This window comes from Mustela nigripes, chromosome 8, assembly GCF_022355385.1.
Source record: "Mustela nigripes isolate SB6536 chromosome 8, MUSNIG.SB6536, whole genome shotgun sequence".
NCBI lineage: Eukaryota > Metazoa > Chordata > Mammalia > Carnivora > Mustelidae > Mustela > Mustela nigripes.
The window spans coordinates 55,443,826-55,459,319 of NC_081564.1; the positions used below are offsets into that span (position 1 = coordinate 55,443,826).

Below are 15,494 nucleotides of genomic sequence, written 5' to 3' on the forward strand. Positions count from 1 at the left end.
CTTCAAACAACCTTCGGATCAACGGAATCTTGACATTGGATCTGAACTTCAGAGAGTAATATATCCGGCAGGCTGACTTCATCTGCCCACTGCTAAAATGGGGAAGTGAGAAAGGAAAAAGATAACCCCGCAAGTGGATTGCTAGGCATTGGCGTTCCTAACCGAACATCAACTACCCTCACAGGATATACACAATAATCAGACAAGGCCATTCTGTGACTTTAGTGGAACAAAACAGAGCGGAAGCTACTTTGAAACCACAGAAATTCCTAAAAGCTACCTCTTATAACAAACATAAATGATTACAGATCCTTTATCAATAAAACCCCACCTTAATCCTTTGGCGTTGTAGATAAAATCACAGATCTACCCACTCACCAAATTGCCTCTGTTTCCTGACAGCATCCAACTCACAACAGACCCTTGCTTTCCCTAAAACCTCCGTAATATCAGCCAACATAAGCTCAAACCTTCTAATAAGCCCTTCCCAATTCTTTCCTAAGGGCACGCCCACAGTTTCTCTGATGAAGGTCCCTTCCTGCTGCAGCAAATTAAATAAACCTAACTTTAGGGGTTTCTGGCTGGCTTAGTCTGGATAGCATACTGCTCTTGATCTCGGGGTCATGGGTGTGAGCCCCATGTTGGGTGTAGAGATTACTTTAAAAAAAAAGAAAAGAAAAGAAAAAGAAAAAGGAAGAAAGAAAGAAAAAGAAAAAGTTACCAAAGTTACCAAAAAATCCCTAACTTTAACTTTAGGTAGTTCTTGTGGTCTTTCAGTTGGTGAGTTTAATATATGATATACATTAAACTGTTAATCAGTCGTTAGCTCTATGGGTAAGAAAACAGTTTCTTCTTTACAATGTATATATTCCAGTATGGGTTGAGTTTTTGACCACAAGCTTGGATTGAGGAAAAGAGTAAATATATTTGAGTGGGGCCAGAGAAAAACTTCCAGTGGCTCTCCTTGCTTATAAGAATAAGATTGTATCCTTAGTATGGTGTACAAGGTTCAGATTAATTGAGTTCCACTATTCTCAGAAGACCCATTGCTCATAGCTTCCGTATGTTCTTGAGCCTCTAGGAGTGCCAAACTTATTTCTCAAATCCTATGCAATTCCATTTTCCACTGTCTTCCATCCATTTACAATGCAAACAATATCCTTCCTGCAATTGCCTGCCCTCTCCCCGATAAAGAAGTTCCTTTTAAAAATTAAACCAACAAGGGCGCCTGGGTGACTCAGTGGGCTAAGCCTCTGCCTTCAGCTCAGGTCATGATCTCAGGGTCCTGGGATGAAGCCTGCTTCTCCTTCTCCTACTCTCCCTGCTGTGTTCCCTCTCTCGCTGTCTCTTTCTGTCAAATAAATAAAAATCTTTAAAAAAAAGTTAAGAGAAAAATATAATGAACCTCCATGTACCCATCGAGAGTTTCATCAATTATCAACTCCTGGCCAAACTTCTACCCTTTCTTATACCCTTCCCCTACCACACACACACTGGATTATTTTGCAGCAAATTCCAGGCATTAGATCATTTCATCAACAAATATTTTAGGCTGTTCTTCTAAAATAACTTATTTCTTTACCAAGAAATTCCTAGTCTTCCCTCAAAACCCAGCTCAGATATCATCTCCTCTGTAAAGCCTTTCTCCATGTCTCCTGGAGCTAGCAAGACCCATTCCCCCTCTGTGTATCTATGACTCCCTGCCCCTCCCTCTACAACAGGGTTTCTCAACACTGGCACTATTGGTATTTTGAGACAGATAATCCTTTGATGAGGGGCTGTCTTGTACATTATAGGATGCTTTGCAGTTTTCATGGCCTCTACTTCTAGATACAAGTAGCACCCCCATCCCCTTTGTGACAACCAAAAATGTTTCCACACTTTGCTGAAAGTCCTGTGGGGGCAACATTGTCCCCAGTGAGAACAACTTCTTCAGAACTGCCCTTAAGAACGATATTGCCTATGTTTGCTATCTCTTCACTTCTAGACTGTGAAATCCTAAAGAACATAGAGAGATTCTCCTTCTCATAGGGTAGCCAGTGTCTGATTCCTTTTTTTTTTTTTTTTTAAGATTTATTTATTTATTTGAGAGAGAGAGAGACAGAAAGTGGAGGGGGAGGTATCAGGAGAGGGAGAGAGAGAATCCCAAGCAGACTGTATAATGAGCATGGAGCCCAACATCAGGGCTTGATCTCACCACCCTGAGATCATGACCCAAGACGAAACCAAGAGTCTGATGCTTAACCGACTGTGTCACCCAGGTACCCTGCCGGTGTCGTATTCTTCCTGGGAACCTCATAGGAAGAAAGCTGGGAGGCCATGTGAGCTTTGACAGATCTTCACAGAACTTCACAAAAATCTGAGGCCATTAGGTCCAGCCTTCCATTCAGTGCTTTAGTTGCATCTACAATATCTCAGTCCATTATTCTTCCAGCCTCTGTCAAGAAGTCAGGTTATTGGGATTCATCTTCCGGCCGAGGTGCTCATTTTGTTAAAATTCTTATGGTGAGTGGAAGCTTGCTCACTCTGTTTCTTTAGGCATTGTGCTAACTCTGCCCTCTGAAATCATAAAATGAGCCTAATTTCAGTCAGTTTCATATGACAACCCTTCAGGTATGTGAAGACCACCATTATATTCATTTATTAAATCATTCAAAAATACACATACTTGAACAAGAGAAAAGCCTCACTTCCTTGAAATCTCTCCCCAAATCACCTGAATGCTTTAAAGTCCTTAACATTCCCTAACTGAGCCGCTCCATGTCTCCCCTAGTGTACATCCTCCCTCATTGCAATAGCCAAAAACCTAACTTGCCCAACTAATGGTGTGTTCCTCATGGTCTTTGACTGGAGGACATTGACAGATGGAACACCTAATATGAGCCAGGCACTGGATATACAGCAATGAATGAAAACAGACAAAAAGCCCTCTGCCCCTCATAGAGCTTACATGGAGGTAAAGAATGAGTCATGTATGTAAGTATAAATACATGGTGTGCTGGGGTAAGTGCCATGAGCAAAAGTAATTGGTGGGGGGGGGTGGTAGTGTGTGTTAGAATTTTAATTAATTAATTAATCAATTAATTAAATATAAAGATATTATGATAAATAATTTAATAAAATAAATTTATTTAAATTATTTATTATATTTTATTTGTTTGTTTATGTTAGAATTTTTAAGTTGCTTAGCTGGGGACAGCCTTAGTAAGATGATATTTTGAGATCTGAAGGAAAGGAAGCATTTCAGAATGCTATTCTGAAGGCAGCTATTTCAGAATGTTCCCAGCAGGGGGAACAGCAAATGTAGAGGGCCTAGGAAACAGCAAGGAGAAGTCCTGTGGCTGGAGGCAGTGATCAGAGAGCAACAGTAAATAGGAGGCAGAGAGTAAGCCGAGGTTCAAGGAGGGAAGAAGGAGCAAATAGCACGTGGTAGACCACTATAGGGGACTTCTGCTTTCACTCAGATGGAAAATTGCTGGGAAATACAGAGTAGAAAAATGACACGATCTTACTTACATTTGAATGAAAAAAAGAAAAAAAAAACCCACTCTAGCTGCTGTGTTGAGGAGTGACTGGGTGAGGGGTGGGGCAAGCAGAGAGACCAGGCACTTGTTATAACCCAGTGAGAGAAGGTCAGGACTGAACTCAGGGCACTCCAGTGTTTAGAAGTTGGGGAATGGAGAATAAATAAGCTAATCATATCCAGAGGAATCCTAGAAACCCCAAAGAATGCATTTGAAAGAGGGAATGATCAAATGTCAAATGTTCCTAAGAGACAAGATGAGGATGAGAATTGACTATTAGATTTTACAGTATCTTCCCTGGGACTTTTCTTTTCATGAGAATATCTCATTCCATTATTCCTCCGCTTTTTTTGGGTAAAATATCACTTTTTTTTTTTTTAAAGTAAGCTCTACACCCAACATGGGGCCTGAACTCACAACGCCAAGATCAAGGGTCACATGCTCCACCAACTGAGCCAGCCAGGTGCCCCAAAATGTCACTTTCTAATGCACTATATAAGTTGCCTATTTATCTTATTGTCTGTGTATTCTTACTAGAATAAAAGTTTTATTAGGTGGGGATTTGTATCTATTTCTTTTTAACAAAGAGTAATCAAAAGATTTATTATCTGAGTGACTGGAAAACAGTGAATAGACCTATCCAGGGTAGAAAAAAGAAGCTGAGATAGTGTGTTTACAGAACTAGTCAAGAGGAAAAATAAAATTGCCGTTTTATAACTCTATGGGGCTCCTCTCTTTTAACATGTTATACTACATTTTTAGAGATCAAGTAAGTTTTTTTTTTTTTAAGATTTTATTTATTTATTTGTCAGTGAGAGTGAGCACAGGCAGACAGAGTGGCAGGCAGAGGCAGAGGGAGAAGCAGGCTCCATGCTGAGCAAGGAGCCCAATGTGGGACTCTATCCCAGGACGCTGGGATCATGACCTGAGCTGAAGGCAGCTGCCTAGCCAATTGAGCCACCCAGGTGTCCCTCAAGTAAGTTTTTAAGTAAAGTAAATCTAAAGATTTTATAATTTCACATTTATACAGCTTGATATCCTTTATTTATCTATCATTCTTAAAGCAAATGACAAATCTAGTTTTCAAAGACGAAAGCTTGCTGTTCCTGAGATCTTCAGTGTTTTCTGCAACTCCAAATCCAGGAATGTTTCACACAATTGCAGGACTTTCCTTTTTAAGGTGATTACCTTTTTTTTTAATATATAAAGATTTTATTTATTTATTTGACAGCAGAGATCACAAGTAGGCAGAGAGGCAGGCAGAGACATAGAGAGGCAGAAGCAGGCTCCCCACTGAGCAGAGAGCCTGATGCGGGTCTCAATCCTAGGACCCTGAGATCATGACCTGAGCCGAAGGCAGAGGGTTTGACCCACTGAGCCACCCAGACCCCCTAAGGTGATTACTCTTAATGTATACATATATACTCATTTGCATATGCTTGCCATACTGTGCACTTACAGTCACTAACCTCCTAACTGGTGAAGCAGGAGTCAAGCCATTCACATGACTTCTAGTTATATCTCTTCTAAGACGCTCCAAGAGCAAATTAACGAATCTATGACATTTACTGAAAAGAAAAAGAGAAAAGCAAAAAGAAAAAGAAACATCCTTCATAGTCTTTCATTCATTTCATCAATTAGAACACACAGGGCAGCATCTTTCTCTCTAACCTGGTCTCTCCTATGACCTGAATTTTCTCTTTGCTGTTCATTCTGTCCAATACAATTGTTGCTATCATCAGCATCCACTGGTTCAGTCTTTACTCTCATCCCTGCTTCTGAATGAGGCGGATCATTAGACAAAGCCAGACAATTCTGAATCATCTCAATGACTCGCTCCAGGTGCTTCTGAAATGGCTCAGCTGTTTCAAGACATTGACCTTTCGGTACCTCCAGCATGACTCTCAATGTCTCTCTTGCTTGGTGGGGTCGGTATTCATTTATGAGATGATGCACATGTACAAAAAGCAGCTTAAGATCTTCTGGTTTCTCTTCTGGTTTTGTACTCCCAGGGCTCCTTATCAAGATACCTAAGAGGTCTAAGAAATTAATAATGCCTCAGTGGATTAAGCCTCTGCCTTCTGTTCTGGTCATGATCTCAGGGTCCTAGGATCCAGCCCCGAATCCGCTCTCTGCTCAGCGGAGAGCCTGCTTCCTCCCCCTCTCTCTCTGCCTGCCTCTCTGCCTACTTGTGATCTCTCTCTGTCAAATAAATAAATAAAATCTTAAAAAAAGAGAAATTAATAAGAATAGACATATTGAGTTTTCTCAGTTCCTTCTTGAGATCAAACTGCATAGGATGAAGCCATTTGATACCCTGACTTTCTGAAGGGCGGATGATAGGATCATCACATTGGAATTGATTGCCAAACATCATAGAAGTGTCTTTTATTGGAGGTGGAGGCTTGGGAGCTAGGCCTTCCTGAGTATTTTCATCTGTATATTGCTTGACGTACTGCATTGGGGGTGGTGGAAGAGCACTCACCCATAGAGGAAGATCAAGAAACTCAGCTCAGGGTTTACACTGGATTTGCCTTGGCCTGCGCAGAAATCCGACTTCCCGCCGCCTCCTACAGGAAGTGTATCTATTTTTGTAATTAAGAGATACTGCTTCAGGGGCACCTGGATGGCTCAGTGGGTTAAAGCCTCTGCTTTCCCTCAGGTCATGGTCTCAGGGTCCTGGAATGGAGCCCTGCATCTGGCTCTCCGCTTAGTGGAAAGCCTGCTTGCCCCCCAACCCCCCACATGACCAGCCTCTGGTCATAGCAGGAGCTCAATAAGTATTTGTTGGATGGAAGGTCTTCAAATCCATCACCATGTTGGTCTGACATTTACGAACATGCTTGTTTGGCACTGTTCCTCTACAACTATTAGAATATGTTCTAGACAAGTCCTAAAATACTAGGCTGGCTCTCCTTTGTTCAAAGCCTCAAAGCCTGGCATTTTATGGTGCAGCCCAGCAAGTTCGGCCTGTTTGGCAGGCAATTACCTGGCTATTTTGTGCCTCCCTATCCAGCACCGTGTACTTCCCTGGACTGAAGAAAAAAAAAAATAAATCCATAATCAGTCAACTTTATGGAGCTCAGGATATGTGCCTCATCTCTAATAATGGAATCACACGTTTCAAAGGAAATGGAGAAAAAAAGACATTGGCTATCAGGTTGGGAAACCTCTTTTAAGACATGGGTGTCCATCCTGAACTCCCAAATTTTCCAGCTTTAGAGACTAATAGGAGTTTAAGCCTCTTCTGTGGCATCAAGTAGCACTGAGACTTTCCTCAAACCAATGAATTTAACCGAACTTATTAAGTTTTAATTTAATTTAATTTAATTTAAGAATTGAACTGAACAGGGACCCCTGGGTGGCTCAGTGGGTTAAAGCTTCTTTTTGCCTTTGGCTTAGGTCATGATCCCAGGGTCCTGGGATCGAGATTCGAGCTTCTCATTGGGCTCTCTGCTCAGCAGGGAGCCTGCTTCCTCCTCTCTCTGCCTGCCTCTCTGCCTACTTGTGATCTCTGTCAAATAAATAAATAAAAATCTTAAAAAAAAAAAAAGAATTAAACCGGACAATTTAAGAGTTGTCCTAAGAATTGAGAGAATTATGTATAAGCCTATAACAGACCTTAATAAATGCTATCATTTTTATAACCCTTGCCCATTTGCCAAGAGCTTATTTTTTTGTGTTAACACCTTAAACAAAAAGGGATATCTGTCCTTTTGTGTCTGGCTTATTTCACTTTGCATAATATTTTCATTATGGTTGATCATGTTGTAGACAATTGTATTTTTGAGTTGTATTTTTTCTCATGAGCGAGAAATTTTGCAATATATAATTTTTTTATATAATGAAGAGCGATTTGAATCCTTTCCCGTGATCCTACAATTCATGTCATGTGTGTGTGCTTTCCTCCTCTATGTTTATTCACATATTTGTGTACATTAGCAGCATTTTAAGTTATTTTTACATAGGTCTTGCTCAGATGCGTTCAATAAAACTGGTTCTTTAAATTGGGTTTGGGGGAAACCCCAACACTTGAACATAGGTAGCGTCATTTCTAAATTAAAGTCATCCTCTCAATTTGTAAAATGTAAGTTGCATTAAAATTCCACAAGGAGGCAGACTGGTTCCATTAAACTGGGCTTACTGCACTGATGTAAATACATTCTAGATATTCCCAGTATTGGCATCCCCAAGTATAAAACAATTTTTTAAGCCAACATAGGGAATCTATGAAGATATTTTCTCCCAGAGACAACTCTACAAATGATGCTTAATTTTATAAATCAGTTCACAAATCTTCCCATTAAATTAGGTGTAACAGAATCATAGAATTTTACATTTAAACCAGATACAAGAAATAATTTATTTAATTACAGAATTCTGCCCAAGTGCAGCTATCTTTACTCTTGGTTTACAAAAAACCCATGGCAGTGGGAATTTAAAATGATGTAGTTGTTGCAGAAAAAGGTATGACAGCTCTTCAAAATATTGAACATCTAATGATTCAAAAATTCCACTTCTGGGTATATATGAAAAGAAGTGAAGCAGAGACCCAAACAGGTATCTGTACACCAGCGTTCATAGCAGCATTATTCACAGTGTCAAAATGTGGAAGTGACCCTTCTATATCATTGAATGAATGGATCAATAGAATGTGGTAGACACGTGCAAGAGAATATTCAGCCTTAAAAAGGAAGGGAATTCTGACACACTCTGCAACACAGATGAACCTTAAAGATATTATACTAAGCGAAATAAGCCAGACTCAAAGGACACATATTATATGATTTCCTTTTATATGGTATATCTAGAATAGTTAAGCACATAGAGACAGAAAGTAGGACAGTGGTTACCAGTGGTTGGGGAAGGTGGACTAGGGAATTATTGTTTAGTTAGTACAGACATTCAGTATGGGAGGATGAAAAAGTTCTGGAGATGGATGGGGGTGAAGACTGCACAACAGAGGGAGCATACTTAATGCCACTGAACCATCCACATAAAAATGGTTGAAGTGGGGCACCTGGGTGGCTCAGTCATTAAGCATCTGCCTTTGGCTCAGGTTGTGATCCTGGGGTGCTGGGATTGAGTCCTGCATCAGGCTCTCTGCTCAGTGGGAAGCCTGCTTCTTCCTCTCCCGCTCCCCTTGTTTGTGTTCCCTCTCTTGCTGCCTCTCTGTCAAATAAATAAATAAAATCTTAAAGAAAAAATGGTTGAAGTGGTACCATTTGTTAGGTAATTTTTTTTAACCACAATTTAAAAAAAGACATGGTAAAGAAAATTAAATTCAAATAGAGAAATTTATAAATACTAAAATTCCCACTTTATTGTATGTACTTCCAAAATCTATAAACATCCATCTGCACCTTTGTGTAAATAAATAAATCGATATATTTTTTAAAGATTTTATTTATTTATTTGACAGAGAGTTTACAAGTAGGCAGAGAGGCAGGCAGAGAGAGAGAGGAGGAAGCAGGCTCCCTGCTGAGCAGAGAGCCTGATGCGGGACTCGATCCCAGGACCCTTGAGATCATGACCTGAGCCAAGGCAGCAGCTTAACCCACTGAGCCACCCAGGCGCCCAATAAATCGATATTTTAAATTGTATACGAAATCAAGAGAGAAAATCTACCTCCTTCTTGTCCTGGGGGAAAAAAAAACTGGGGGGGGCAATGGCGGGGGGTGGGGCTCAGTCAGGGGAGTGTGCAACTCTTGATCTCAGAGTTGTAGGTTCGAACCCCACGTTGAGTGTAGAGATTACTTAAAAATAAAATCTTTACAAAAAATGTTTAACATACAGGAAAATTTACTTTTAACATTTTGAGAATTCTATGAATTTTAATACATATATAGGTTTGTGTATCTATCATAAGAATCAGGCTGTAGACCGGTTCTGTCCCTTCAAAAAACTGTGCTAAAACCTCAGAGTCACATCCCCCACAACACTAACCTGGGGAAACTACTGATCTCTTCTCCTTATATTACTATTTTTTTCTAGAATGTCATGTAAATGGTAACATCCAATATGTAGCCTTCTGTATCTTTCTTTTTCTGCTTAGCATAATGCCTTTCAAGGTCATGGAAGCTGCTGCCTGTATCAATTGTTAATTCTTTTTAATACTGAGTAGTATTGCATTGAACAAAGACACCACAGTATTGTTTAGGAATTCAACTCTTGAGGGACATTAAGGTGGTTTTCTGTTTCTTGCAATTATGAATAGAACTGCTATATAGGCTTTTTGTGTAAATACAAGTTTCAGTTACTCTGGGGTAAATACACAGGAGAGGGATTGCTGGGTCATAACATAGGTGCATGTTTACTTTCAAAACCATTGCTAAAGGGGTTCCTATGGTGGCCTTACCATTTTGCATTACCCACCAGCAATGTATGAAAATTCCAGTTGTTCTATATCTTTGCCAGTAATTGATATTGCTGGCATATATAAAATAAAAATAATTTTATGTACTTGAAAGCCAGCAGTTTTAAAAAATATATTTTTAAAAAATTGTAAGTGAACTCTATGCCACATGTGGGGGTCAAACTCACAGCCCTATGATCAGGAGTCACATGCTCTACTGACTGAGCCAGCTGGGTGCTCCACTAGTATTTTTATGTTGGTTATTCTAATAGTAGGTGACTAGTGTTATCTCATCATGGGTTTTTTAAATTTTATTTTATTTACTTATTTGAGCGAGAGAGAGAGAGATCATGAGCAGGCAGAGGGGGAAGAGAAGGGCCAGAGGGAGAGAAACAGATTCCCCGCTGAGTGCAGAGCCCAACTGGGATCATGACCTGAGCTGAAGTTCGATGTGCAACCGACTAAGCCATCCAGGCTCCCCTCTCATCATGGTTTGTTTTTAAATCATTTAAAAAAGTTGTGTGCCATGGATCTTCAAAGAGAATATTTGATAAGATATATTGCATTTCTGTTTCTTCGTCAATTTTCTTTCTTCAACTTAGTATACAGCATTTATGGTTTTATTTCTAGCTTTTTCTAGATATAAAAACTTTGTGTTTCTTAAGCTTTGCCATTAGAACTGTAACTCCTTTCAAAACTCAGTAAGACCTTCCTCCAAAAAACCAACAACATTTCAAATGTTGGTTCTATCCCTGACATGATTTACTAATTTGTGTATGATACTTCCATAATTGGGAGATATCACCCATGACAGAAGAATGTCCACGTGTGGGTCACTCTCCCAAGTAGTAACAGAGAGATGAGTAAGAGAGACTATGGCTTCCCATACTTCCCAGTGCTGTATGTATTAAATTACTAAATTACTAAATGTACTAAATTACTAAATGTAATTTCGTAATGTTATAGGAGTGACTATGAATCCGCCCCAATTTGTAGTAAAAACCTGAAAACAAATTTTCTAGGCTGAGATCATTTCATTGATGAATTCTTCCAACTATTTAAAGAAGAATAATACCAACAGTAAGTGATCTCTCTTAGAAAATAGGGGGGAGCACTTCCCAACTCATTTTATAAGGCCAACAAACTCTATTATCAATACCAGACAAGAATAGTACAAGAAAACTACAAGAAAAAAATGATCATATCAATTGATGCTGAAGATATTTGACAAAGGTTAACAAAGTTATGATTAAGAAAAAGCAATAAAGCAAATTACAGCCCATATGATACTAATAAAGGAAAAATGTTTTTCCCCTAAAATTGGATATTAGGTAAAGGTATCTATTCTCACCACCCATTTTCAACATCTTACTGGAAATCCTAGTCAGTACAATAAGGGAAGACAAAGGGGCACCTGGGTGGCTCAGTGGGTTAAAGCCTCTGCCTTCAGCTCAGGTCATGATCCCAGGGTTCTGGGATCGAGCCCCGCATCGGGCTCTCTGCTCAGCAGGGAGCCTGCTTCCTCCTCTCTCCTCTCTCTCTGCCTCTGCCTGTCTCTCTGCCTACTCGTGATCTCTGTCTGTCAAATAAATAAATAAAATCTTTAAAAAAAAATAAGGGAAGACAAAATAATTAAAATGCATATGGATTGGAAAAGAGATAAAATTGTTCCAAATTACAGATTATTCGACACTGACACCAGACAAGGACAGTGTAAGAAGACTACAGACCAATATCTATCATGAACAAACATAGAAACAAAAATACTCTCTAAAATATTTGCATACTGAATCTAGCAATATGCAAAAAAGATAATATATCATGTACAATGGGATTTATTTTAAAGATGCAAGGCTGGTTCACCATTTAAAATTAATTAATGTACCATTATAAACCACATAATCATAGCAACTGATACAAAAAAAATGGACAAATTCAATATTCATTATAAAAATTCTTAGCAATCTAGAAGTAGAAGGGATTTCCTTAATCTGATAAAGAGCATCTACAAAAATTTACAACTAACACTATATCTAATGGTAAAATCCTGAATGCCTCTCCCACTAAGATCAGAACAAAGCAAAGATGTCCATTTTCACCATTCTTATTCAATACCACACAGGAAGTCCTAGCCAGTGTAACAATAAAAGTAAAAGAAATATAAGGCATACAGATGAGAAAGGAATAAAATGAGCTCTTCTCATAGGTGGTATTATTATACAGAAAATCCCAAACTATCTACAAAGATCTCTTACAATAGGGGTGCCTGCATGGCTTGGTTGGTAGAGCATACAAATATTGATCTCGGGGTTGTGAGGCTAAGCCCCACTGAAAAACTTAAAAATCATTAAAAAGCTCTTAGAATAAATGAGTTTAGCGAGGTTGCAGGATATAAGGTTAACACACAGAAATCATTTTTGTTTCTGTATATTGGGAAATAAATTGGAAATTAAAATAAAAAATCAGAATGATTTATAATGGCACCTAAAACGTGAAATACTTAGGTATAAATCTAATAAAATGTGTGGAGGCAATTGCCAAACTATGGAAAGAGCCTAGATGTCCATCAACAGATGAATGGATAAAGAAGATGTGGGGGATATATATATATATATATATACACACAATGGAATACTATGCGGCCATCAATCCCCCCAGAAATCTTGCCATTTGCAATGACGTGGATGGAACTAGAGGGTATTATGCTAAGCGAGTTAAGTCAATCAGAGAAAGACAATTATCTTATGATCTCTGTGATGTGAGGAATTTGAGAGGCATGGAGGGGGATCATGGAGGGATCATTGTACCTTCACCTAATGCCATATGCAAAAATTAACTCCAAGACATAAGAGCTAAAATTATAAAACTCTAAGAAGGAAGCACAGAGGAAAAGCCTTGTGATACTGGATTTGGCAATTATTTCCTAGATATGACACCAAATGTACAGACAACAAAATAAAAAATAGATTGGACTTTATATTGAAAATTTTTGTGCACCATAGGACACTAATAAGATAAAAAAATCCATGAATAAATAAAATCTTTAAAAAAAAGATAAAAAATCCATAGAATGGGGGAAAGTATTTGTAAATTACATATCTGATCAGAGGTTAATATCCGTAATATGTGGAGAATTCCTACAACTCAACAAGAACAAAACCCAAACAACCTGATTAAAACCGGGGCAAAGAACTTGAACAGACAGTTCTCCAAAGATTATCAAAGGCCCCAAAAGCCACAAAAAGATGTTCATGATTAGTCATTAGAGAAATGCAAGTCAAAACCACAATGAGACACCACTTCACACCCATTAGGATGGCTATTAGCACCAACTAACAAACACAACAGGAGACAAATGTCGGTGAGGATGCGGGGAAGTTGGAACTCTTACACCCTGATGGCTGGAATAGTGAAACTGTGCAGTTGCTGTGGAAAGTGGTACGGCAGTTCCTCAGAAAATTAAACCTAGAATTCCCACATAATCCAGCAATTCCACTCTGGGTATATACTCCCAAAGAACTAAAAGTAGGAAAACAAGGTATTTGTACCCCTGTTCCTAGCAACATACTTGCGACAGCCAAAAGGTGGAAACAATTCAAATGTCCCTTGATGGATAAACAGATTAATGAAACATGGTATATACGTGCAATGAAGTAATAGCCTTAAGGAGGAAGGAATTCTGGCACATGCTCCAACATGGATGAAGCCTAAAGACATACTAAGTGAAATAAGCTAGATTCAAAAGGACAAATTGTATGATTTCACCTATATGGCATATCTAGAGTAGTCAGATGGAGGTATAAATGATGAGTAGCGACAAAAAATTGGGACCATGATTACCAGGGACTGGAGGGACAATGAATTATTGTTTATAAAAAATACAGACATTCAGTATGGGATGATGAAAGAGGTGTGAAGATGGATGGTGGTGATGGCTGTACAACATGTGAAGGTATGTAATGCCACTGAACTGTACCTTTAAAAAGGTTTAAAACAGTACATTTTGTTATGTATATTTTACCACAATTTTTCTTAAAAGGAAAAAAAATGTTTCTAGTCATCAGTAACATAGTGCTTATGATGACGGATGTGAGACTGTAATTTGCTATCTCCTTTAATTTTCATTACACTTTATATGGGAAGTTCAAGATCTACATGGAATTGTGGTTTCTCTTTCTGGACTATTATTAGTTCCTTCCTCTCTACACCTCTCCCCTCACCTCCTCTCCTGCTCTTTCTTGAGCCCTTGACTTCATAGGGTGGGGATATGGCAAAGAAGGTAAGTTTTTAAGAAAAAAATTTCTTGTACTTTTTTCTTTTAAAAAATTTATTAAATTTTAAATTTTTTAAATAAACATATAATGTATTTTTATCCCCAGGGGTACAGGTGTGTGTCTTGTACTTTTAATATGCTGAACTGTTTTCCTTTAATCCCAAATTATACCATTTTTGATTCAGTCGTGGTTTTAAGAGTTTTTCTTGAAAAATTTAATCTAATCTGCTAACATAGTATATTACAGTAATAGGTTTTCAGATGAATCATGCTTGCATTCCTAGGATCGCCTTACCTGATTATTTTATATACTAAGTTTGATTTGCTATTTAGGATTCTTATATCTGTATTCACTCTTGCTTTTCCTACACCATCCTGCGAGGTTTTGGGAGAGTCTGAAATTGTATCCAATTTAGAAGCTGCAAGTTAGCCTGTTGTGTTTCATGGATAATGGCTGAAGACACGAGACTCCTGGGACACGAAGGACTTGATTGCTCACACCATAGCAAGCAGCATGAGCAGCACTTGCATTAGTACCTCTGGACCCTAATCCCACAGTAGCAAAGTGAAAAGTCTCTGGTGGGTGCTGCATATGCTGTGAATTTTGGGCAGTGACTGAGCTTGGGGAATTTGCCTCTTACACAGCCCTGATCTTTCACAGACCTTACCCTTTAAGGTTGTTCACTGATAAATGGCCTGAGCCAAGAGTGGTTACGGCCCTCCATTGTTGACAAAGCTAGCGAGAATGTAGAGGAAGTCTTAGGGTCTGAGGTAAATGCCTTTCCCAGCATGGTTTTATTTCAAGATTACACTACCTTCAATTACCATGATGAACATTTTTTTTTTTGTAATCCCAGAAACTATTGAAATATGCTAGATATTTATGTGCTGCTTGAAGTTTTGGTAAAACACAGCAAACAATGCCGGGGTTTGGAGGAGAAAGGGAAGAATTTTGATGTGATTATTTTAACAGTAATTGGCCTTTTTTTTTTTTTTTTAAAGATTCTATTCATTTATTTGACAGAGAAAGAGACAGCAGAGGGAGTGGGAGAGGGAGAAGCAGGCTTCCTACCAAGCAGGGAGCCCCATTTGGGGCTTGAACCCAGGACCCATGACCTGGGACAAAGGCAGACACTTAATGATTGAGCCACCCAGGTGCCCCCAGCAGTAATTGACTTTCTATTTTTTCTTAGTAAATATCTTTTTCAGAAAATTAATCCATAAAGTTCTCAAGTATACATGATCTACTCTATTTTTAGGTCTTCTAAAGATTTTATTTGAGAGAGAGCACGAGCAGGGAAGAGGGCAGGGCAGAGGGAGAGGGAGAAGCAGATTCCCCACC

At 38.8% G+C, this 15,494-nt stretch overlaps 1 protein-coding gene across 1 annotated transcript; it reads right to left on the reverse strand.

The window, feature by feature from the left end:
• Nucleotides 1–5,135: 5,135 nt before the first annotated feature.
• Nucleotides 5,136–6,355, reverse strand: LOC132023002 (mediator of RNA polymerase II transcription subunit 7-like). The gene is made up of 3 exons (XM_059408066.1): nt 6,270–6,355; nt 5,772–6,004; nt 5,136–5,578 (listed from the first exon to the last, which is right to left on the reverse strand). The coding sequence occupies exons 1-3, from the start codon at nt 6,353–6,355 to the stop codon at nt 5,136–5,138; spliced, it is 762 nt and encodes a 253-aa protein (XP_059264049.1).
• Between the last annotated feature and the right edge of the window lie 9,139 nt (nt 6,356–15,494).

Bases quoted from the DNA above. Each gene is read 5' to 3' on its own strand.
- LOC132023002 (XM_059408066.1), bottom strand. From the start codon at position 6,355: ATGTCAGACCAACATGGTGATGGATTTGAAGACCTTCCATCCAACAAA. The intron at 6,005-6,269 runs GTGGGGGGTTGG...TCTATGGGTGAG, and splicing joins TATGACCAGAGGCTGGTCAT to TGCTCTTCCACCACCCCCAA. The intron at 5,579-5,771 runs TTATTAATTTCT...TCCACTGAGGCA, and splicing joins AAAACTCAATATGTCTATTC to TTATTAATTTCTTAGACCTC.